The sequence below is a fragment of the Lotus japonicus genome, chromosome 6 (genome assembly GCF_012489685.1).
Source record: "Lotus japonicus ecotype B-129 chromosome 6, LjGifu_v1.2".
In the NCBI taxonomy this organism is placed as follows: domain Eukaryota; kingdom Viridiplantae; phylum Streptophyta; class Magnoliopsida; order Fabales; family Fabaceae; genus Lotus; species Lotus japonicus.
Genome location: NC_080046.1, coordinates 10,547,725 through 10,556,273, shown reverse-complemented (window position 1 = coordinate 10,556,273; position 8,549 = coordinate 10,547,725). Strand labels below are relative to the sequence as shown.

Sequence of the window (8,549 nt, the reverse complement as noted above, 5' to 3'; positions counted from 1 at the left end):
GTCAAAACGCTTAGCCGAGGACGGTCGCTAAGAAGTCCCTCCGAGCGCGCGAACGCCTTGGCGAGCGGATAAAAGAAACCAAGAAGGATAAGACAACGAAGACGAAGAAAAGATAGGAGAATCCCCGAAGACTCAAATTCCTCTGAGCGGATAACAAAAATTCAAAAAACCCTAAGTGTCAAAACGCTTAGTCAAGACCGATCATCCCACTAAAACCAAACGTTTTAGTCAGGTCCCAAAGATTCAGAAACTCTACTATCTCGTAACAACAAAATGTCAAAGAACTTCCGCTCCATACCACACGAGCGATCGGGCTGGGGCTCATCCGGGCTCGCCCTTAAATCCGCAATTAGGTCACACCACCCTCATATCCCGACCTCTTGACTCTCGTAGCTGGAGCTCCATGATGGACTAGAGCTAGGGGAATACACTGTTCCGGGAGCCTCCAAAACCGACCGTCCCTCAAGGACGATCGACCCAATCTTGTCACTTAAGCTCCACATCCATAGCTTTGTCTAAAGATCAAGAAAAATATCCTCGAAGGACCAACCACTCGTCAAGCGAGTGCAAGGATTCCTCCGAGTCCTAAGAAATTTGTCAGACAATTGGCAACTTCCCTCCGAGTATCTGAACATCGCACTGAGCGAACACTAAGTTTTTCGAGTGAAAACAACTTACCTCTCGACATCCATCACTAAATGCTAGAGCTAGGAGATTGTTACTCCGAGAGAGAATTCAAGATGGACTTCCGACTTTAAACTCCAACTCTATTAGCTCAAGCTCCACAATTCTTGTGGACCAGAGCTAGGGGAATACACTGTTCTGGGAGACGCTCCAGCCGATCACCCCCCGGGTCGATCACACTGTCTCCTCACCCGATCAAGACTAAGGACGATCAACCCTGATCGACCAAGCGATCCCACCATTTCCACTCCATACCGCACGAGCGATCAGGTTGAAGCCCAACCGAGTTCAGCCCTGAATCTGCAATCAAGTCACACCACCCTCGTATCAGGCGCTAACTCCTTTCCTGACCTCTAAACTCTTGTAGCTCAAGCTCCACAACCCTTGTGGACCAGAGCTAGGGGACTACGACTGTTCTGGGAGCCTCCAAAACCGACCGTCCCCCGAGGACGATCGGCCCAATCTCGTAGCTCAAGCTCCACAACGGCACCGCCCTAAAACGGGATCGAATCTAAAGGAAGTCATCTTCTAACTCTACGCTCCCTATTTCTATGACCTGGTCTAGACCAGAAGGAAGGGGAGGGGAGGAGCGCGCAAACCGCGCAACCGTCCACCCATAGACCCACATCACAAGCTGCAGGGAGATCACGTGGGAAGGTCATCCTTAAGCTCATGCCCCACTGAATCATTGGGCCAGAGCTGGGGGACTACTGTTCTGGAAACTTGGGAAATACCTAGGTCCGACCCCACACTCCCACAAAGGACAACGGTGGGACCCAGGACCTAGGAGTTAACTTCCCTCAACCACCCTAGAAAGCTAGGGACTGAACCTACCACGGGGAATCCAAGATCGTGAGATCTCACTGGCGTCGCAGGAATGACAAGAGGATCGAACGACTGGGAGCCACCCGCATACAGGGCATGCATGACTGTTCCGAGAACCCTAGTAACTCTTCCGCGAAAACGCCGCCCTTAAAGCTCATGCTCCACTGTGGCAGTGGATCAGAGCTGGGGGACTACTGTTCTGGGAAACCATGGCACGGACGACCAGAGCAGGCCCAGGGCGGAAACCTAATGAAACGGCCACCACCGCCCGTGGACGACCACCGCTCCAGGAAACCCTTGAACGGACGACCGGAGTGGACCTAATGGGACGATCACCCACTAAACGATCGCTACCTCCTCCCGACCCGCTTGGGACGGAGGAGACTTCCCTTATGAGTACAAGACAATCACCGGGCCCACCATGTAGGAGTTGACCTATCCCAACCACCCTACGGTACTAGTGGTTGGAGGCATAGATCCCAAGGAACCCTGGACCATTGGATCACTGCTTTGCGGCAGGGAGCGACAGAGGATCAAACGGCCCGGGATGAACCAAGTATGAGCCATGCATGACGTTGCATGACTCAAACCCTAATTTCCCTTCGTGTATATAAGGAGGGCTCCTCCTCCATGTTAAGGTAACTCATTTCTTCACCTCTTCACTCACTCACTCTCATTCCCCTACTTACTTTGGCATTGGAGTCCCTTGCAGGAGCCCCTCCCGGGACCTTCTCCGACCGTCCCAGCTTCGCCGCGCCCCTCACCTTCTTCCTACCCCGGCTTCTTGGGTAGTTTGGTCGCTCCCCGATCAGGTTCCATTTCCAATTTATTAGAACTCACTTGAATTTCAATAGATAAAAGAGAATTTTTAAAAGAGAAGGTTAATGTGAGCATTGATAATAATTCTCGACTCATGGAATAGTGAAAATGAGATATTTCATTTATAAAACAATGTGTCACCAACCTCCTCCCGGAAGGCCCCAAGGCTCAGTTTGAAACACATCCAAATCTGGCATGATGTGAAAAGGAAGAGGTTGAGCAAAGACCCTCCTCTTTAGATAGAAATCCACAAGAACCTCATCAGTGGGATCAAACTTGTACCCAGGTCGCAACCTAACACTCCCATCATCATCAACATAAGTCATGAGGTCCTCCATCTCAAAGGATTGCTGACACACCAAGTGAAGAGGGGACTTGTTTGAACTCTTATGGTGAGTGTTGAAAATTCATGTGGATTGGACGTCAATTTATAACTCAAAATGTAGTGTCATCCATTTTGGTGTGTACATGAGAGAGGGGGGAAGAGAGATTATCTTCAAAAATAAATAAATGTAAATTTATAAATAATATTTATTTTGAATTTTTAAACATTTATTTTTTACAAATTCTAATTTTAGTATTACTAAATTAGTGCTTCCTATTCATTTCAAAAAACAATTAGTGCTTTCTATATTTCAAAATTAGTTTCTTTCCAAGCTAAATCTCCAAATTATTTTAATTTCTAATTTTAAAAAATAGCTTATTTCCAAATATATTTTAATTATTCAAAGTAGAAATAAACTAGTTTTCCTCATGTAAAAAAAAACACTAATTTTAGAATAGAATTTATATCGAAACAATCTTCAAATTAAGGTTACTAGAAATTTTAAATTTAATTATATTTCTAAATATACGCCAATAATTAAGAATTTCCTAATAATAATTAATTGGAAAAATAACTTAATATGTATATTCCAAATTAAAATTAAAATTCAATTTTATGAACCAATATAGTTTGTTTATAACTTGAGTCAATTATTTTTAAATTTCCAAATTTCTAAGTGAGTCTAATTCATTAAAAAAAATTCATTGTTAATTTCACTGTAAAAATAATTGATCACAAAAACAATTAAGCTTATTAACCATTTTAATTCATAAATTTTAAAATGGACTTATTTCTAAATATATTTAGTTTATATAGAATATAAATAAGTTAATATTTTTAAATTAATTTAATTTTAAAATAATTTGTTCAAAATATTCAAAATAATTTATTACTAAATTTAACTTTAAAATTATATAAATTTCAGGATTTCCAAATCAACTCGTTTCTATAGAAATTTAATTGATAAAAAATGGAATAAAACTAAGTTATATAATTTACATTCAGAGTTACCACACAAATAAATTACAATTTCAAAAATAAACAACTTTTAAGCTTACCCCAAAATATATTTCTTTTTAATTTCCAACTTATTTTATTTTGAGATAATTGTTTCTGAAATTCAATTTTTTTACTTACAAATTGATTCTACGAATCATATTAATTTTCAAATTAGTATATTAATTAAATTCTAAATAAATTTATATTATTTAAAATATAAATAGATAAAAATATTTATTTTATTTTGAAAATAAATTTTTTCAATCTAATTAACCAAGTAGTATTAGATTTAAATATTTCTTATACGTATATTTAGAAAAAAACAAATTAGTTTGATTTAAACTATCTAATTATGTATTTGTCAATAAAATAATTTAATTATAATGAGTTTTTTTAGAAAAAAAATAAATTTCTAAATAGATTTAGTTTATTATGTAATGAAATAAGTTTTTTTTAGAGCAAAAATGAGATTATTATGTAATGAAGTAAGTTAAGAGGTTTTGTTTGAAAGAAAATAAGTTAAGAGGTTTAATTTGAGTTATAGAATTTTTTACTATTTCAAAATGTAATTAAGTTTAAAGATAAAGATATTATTAGTTATTTTTTGAAATTATCTTGTTCAAATTTTATAAATTGACTTATTTCCAACGAAATTCAGTATATTTTGAATTGTAAATAAAGTGTAAATAAATAAACTTTTCTAAAAAAGTTTATTTAACAAGAAATAAATATAAAAATAAATTTCTCATTTTAAATTATATACATGTATATTTAAATTTATAAATTAAATAAAATAGTTATATAGATTTATGATTTACAATTTTTTCTTCGCTAAATAAGGTTTTGTTTTCAAACAATTGAAAATATTTACTAGTTTACTTATTAATTAAAATATATAATTCATACAAAAAATAAATTAATCAATATAATTTGTTCAGAAAATAAATATTAATAAATTTAAATTTCCAATTAATAATTTAAATTTTAAATATTCGGAAGAACTGGAAATGCCCTATTTTTTTTTGGAATAAAAAATTATTCTATATTTTTAGATTTAAATTATTTTTTAATTAATTTATATAACTTATTTTTTTAATAAATAATTAAAGTCAAATAATATTTAAACCACCAACATATTTGTTGGATTTGTATTTTGTTTTTTTAAAAGTAAACTCTCTTGTGAGAGATTCTCTACTTTTTTTTGAAAGTGAGAGATATTCCTTAGATTTTTCTCTTTTTGTCTTGTTTTCTGATGTATAAAAAAAATATAAGTTTGATATTTCAATTATATTTAATTATATATTAATATACTTAATAATATAAATATCCTTAAATTTATTTTAGTCTGAAATTAATTTTAAAAAATTAATTATTGGAGCTAGTAATAGTTGTTTGAGATATATTAGAGATTTTGCACGTGCAGTGCACATGTGTGTTTATTTGTCATTCATAAAAATTCATATAAAGTTAAAGAAAAACTAGATTGGAAAACAATCCCAGTAGAATACAACATATACACATACACTTTAAAATGTAGAAACTTAAGGGAAGAAGGAAAATAAACTGCACACAAGGATACGCAACACTATCTCACTACTAAAATATCCAATTTAGGTAATGAATGAGCAAATTGTACTTAAACTTAAACTAGTAAGCAGGAACATCAAGCATATATAGAATAAAAGAGTTCATATCGGATTTAGGCCACTTGGGACAATCTTAGTCGTTTGATAGGCTCGACAGCTAATAGGTTCTGTAAGGGTCGAACAACACAGGTAAACTCAAAATCTGAGTTATCATAAATTTGATCTAATGGCTCAAACTCCAATGATGGTGTGAATTTAAGATTTCCCCAACTACAGCAATCCAAATTTCTTATGGAATAAATAACTGCCTTGAGCACAATGCATGAGAGAGGGAAAAATAGAACCTCCAAACATTAAATAAAAAAAAACATTGGAAACCAAAGAGATCCGGCACCAAAAACAAAATACTTAAGTCATCTTAGCAAAGTCTATCAACTGCTACTAGGACACTATAAAAAGAAAAGAACAATAGAATTAAGAATTAAGAAGAATCTCGAAATGCAGAATACTGAGTCATAATTGACCATAATACTCAGTCAAACTAGAATCTTGAAATGCATAATACTCGTTACAAAGACGTTTTAGATATGTCATTTCAATGGCGATGTCAATGTCACATCCACAGTAATATTCATAGGGATCAACACCGTGAACGTAGTTGGAAACTCCACTCAAGTCTTCTGGAAAACGTAAATTTCTGATCTGCTTACGACACCTTTCTCTCAAACTTGCGCTCAAATTGAGTTTGGAACAAACACGCAGATCAAGAGATTCAAGATTAGGGCATCCATCAAGAATGGCAAGCAAGCCTTTATTAGTAAGTCTATTTCCCAGGAGTTGGAGATGACGTAGCTCAGGCATAGTTTTTGCAATAGCAAACGCTTCATCATCACACTCCAAGTCTTTGTCTTCCACCTTGTTAAATTTCAGCACTTTCAAATGTGGGCAATATTTGCCCATGAGTTTCAACGTATCCGCAGATAGGACTCTGTATGAAATTTCAAACTCCTCCAATAGCGGAAGCTTCTTTATTGTCTCTCTCAATTGTTTATATGAAACTTCCCAACATTTCAAAAGCCGCATCCGTCGTAGGCAACTTCCACTATATATATATATATATATATATATATATATATAACATAAAACAGATGCAAAGAAACATATTTAAACAAAATTATGAAACTTCCAAGCCAAATGCTGATTTTGAATCCTAACTCAAATTTCATATGCTCTTTATAAATAAATTAAAAAAAAAGCACCAATTAAGAGAAAAACATTAAAAATCAGTATCAGAAATCATGAAACATGCAATTAAGCAAATAAAAAGAGAAAAACTATGAAATTACCTATCAGCAATGCATTTGAGGACGTTACTAGTGGCGATATCCTCAATATACTAATATCTTCTAAATGACCGTGACTTCGTTCAATAGCATGGTAACAAAGGTACGCGAGGGTGGTTGGTCAAGTCAATGGTACGCCACATAAGAGGGTCATTGCATATTTTCCACCATAAAGTACACGCAAAGCATGCAGTGGTGAAAATTTCAAAGGCACCAAGCTTGTTTAGAATCTTAGTAGCGAGTTCTTAGGAATTAGTTCAAACCAGTTTGGTTTCTCCTGTGTGTTCTCTCGTTTGGCTTCCTTCACAGGTCTTTCTTCAGAAGATGATGCAGCCATCGCTGTGCAAATTTGTTCGACGATAGATAGGTTTTTATAAACAAGAGGAAATTCCTGTCGTCACCTTCTTTCCATTATCTACTCAATCATGAAGAGGGTCATCCATGAACTAAAATTTTACTGGACATAGTGATTTTTTTTAATGTGGATACACTATGTATCTTCTCATGTGATGTGATTTTGATCGAATTGATTTATTTATAAGAAGTTTATTCGAGGATCCGGTGACTTAAAAGAGTACTTATAATAGGCTTTTCAAATAAACTTTTTATTACAAAATTATAAGTTTTAGTTTAACTTTTGTTACAAGTAAATTATACTCCACTCTTTTAAGGTTTCCCTATATGTAGGAGTGTTCATGGTTGGGATAGTTCGGATTTAGGGTAAAATAAAATTTGAAACGAACAAATTTAATTGGTTTGGTGTAGTTCAATTTTATTACATTGCATGCATGTTTCATAATAATTCAATTTTTTTACCCTATAATGCATTGATAAAATGGAGAGGGAAGGTGCTTGTGAAGAACTAAGGAAGAATAGAATGGGGATTCTGAATCAATTATGGAAGGAATATAGGTCTCTTGAGAGTATGTGGCTGCAAAAGTCACGTGTCCGGTGGTTAAAAGAGGGGGATTGTAATTCTCATTATTTTCACAAGGTGAGCAAAGTCAGAGAATCCAGAGGCAAGTTGTTAAACCTGAACCTAGATGGGGAAACTATTTCAGCTCTGATTGATATCAAGCTTGCGGTTTTCAACCACTTCCAATCTTTTTTCAGAGGCGGTAGGAGGCTAATAGGGAAGCTCAGGTGCGATAATCTGGTTAAGATCAGTTCTGATATGGGAAGGGGGCTGGAAGAACCTTTTACGGAGGCAGAAATTTGGGCTACTATTCAATCTTGCAACGGGAACAAAGCTCCTGGCCCCAACGGATCCAACATTATTTTTTTCAAAGAATTTTGGCCCATAATCAAAGAGGATCTGTTGAAGGTTTTTTCTGATTTCCATGATCACGGGAAATTGGTAAAAGGCATCAATGCGGCCTTTATTACTTTGATACCAAAATCTGATAACCCGACTGCAATTTCAGATTACCGCCCGATAAGTCTGATAGGAAGTATTTACAAGCTTATCTCCAAAGTCTTGGCAACTCGGCTTCAAGGTGTCATGCCTTTTATCATATCCGATAATCAGTTTGCATTTACCAAAGGGAGACAAATTTAAGACTGCATACTCATTGCAAATGAGGTGGTAGATCAGATGCTATGAGGAAGAATGAAGAGGGTGGAATTGTTCTGAAACTAGACTTCGCGAAAGCATATGATAATATAGATTGGTCTTTCTTGTTGGACCTGCTGGTGGAAATGGGTTTTGGGGCAAAGTGGGTGAGGTGGATGGAGGAATGTGTAACGACGGCATCACTAGCGGTGTTAGTAAATGGCTCACCCACCGACTTTTTCAAAATTGAGAAAGGGCTTCGCCAAGGGGACCCTCTTTCCCCTTTACTCTTCAACATTTGCATCAATGGACTTTTGTGCATGCTGAATAAACTGGGAAGCAATGATACCCCAGTTGGTTTTCACATTGGAAATGGTCTATGCCTCAACCACTTACAGTTTGCAGACGAAAGATGA

At 35.8% G+C, this 8,549-nt stretch overlaps 2 protein-coding genes across 2 annotated transcripts; one reads left to right on the top strand and one right to left on the bottom strand.

Annotated features, from left to right (window-relative positions):
- Window positions 1–5,751: 5,751 nt before the first annotated feature.
- On the bottom strand, window positions 5,752–6,321 carry LOC130724882 (putative F-box/LRR-repeat protein 23). Its single transcript, XM_057576151.1, has one exon. It carries the CDS (start codon window positions 6,319–6,321, stop codon window positions 5,752–5,754), a length of 570 nt encoding a protein of 189 aa, XP_057432134.1.
- A 1,859-nt stretch (window positions 6,322–8,180) lies between these two features.
- On the top strand, window positions 8,181–8,549 carry LOC130724881 (secreted RxLR effector protein 78-like). Its single transcript, XM_057576150.1, has one exon. The coding sequence runs from the start codon at window positions 8,181–8,183 to the stop codon at window positions 8,547–8,549; it is 369 nt and encodes a 122-aa protein (XP_057432133.1).

What these genes read in the sequence shown, in the direction of transcription:
- LOC130724881 (XM_057576150.1), top strand. Translation starts at nt 8,181, where the DNA reads ATGAGGAAGAATGAAGAGGGTGGAATTGTTCTGAAACTAGACTTCGCG.
- LOC130724882 (XM_057576151.1), bottom strand. Translation starts at nt 6,321, where the DNA reads ATGCGGCTTTTGAAATGTTGGGAAGTTTCATATAAACAATTGAGAGAG.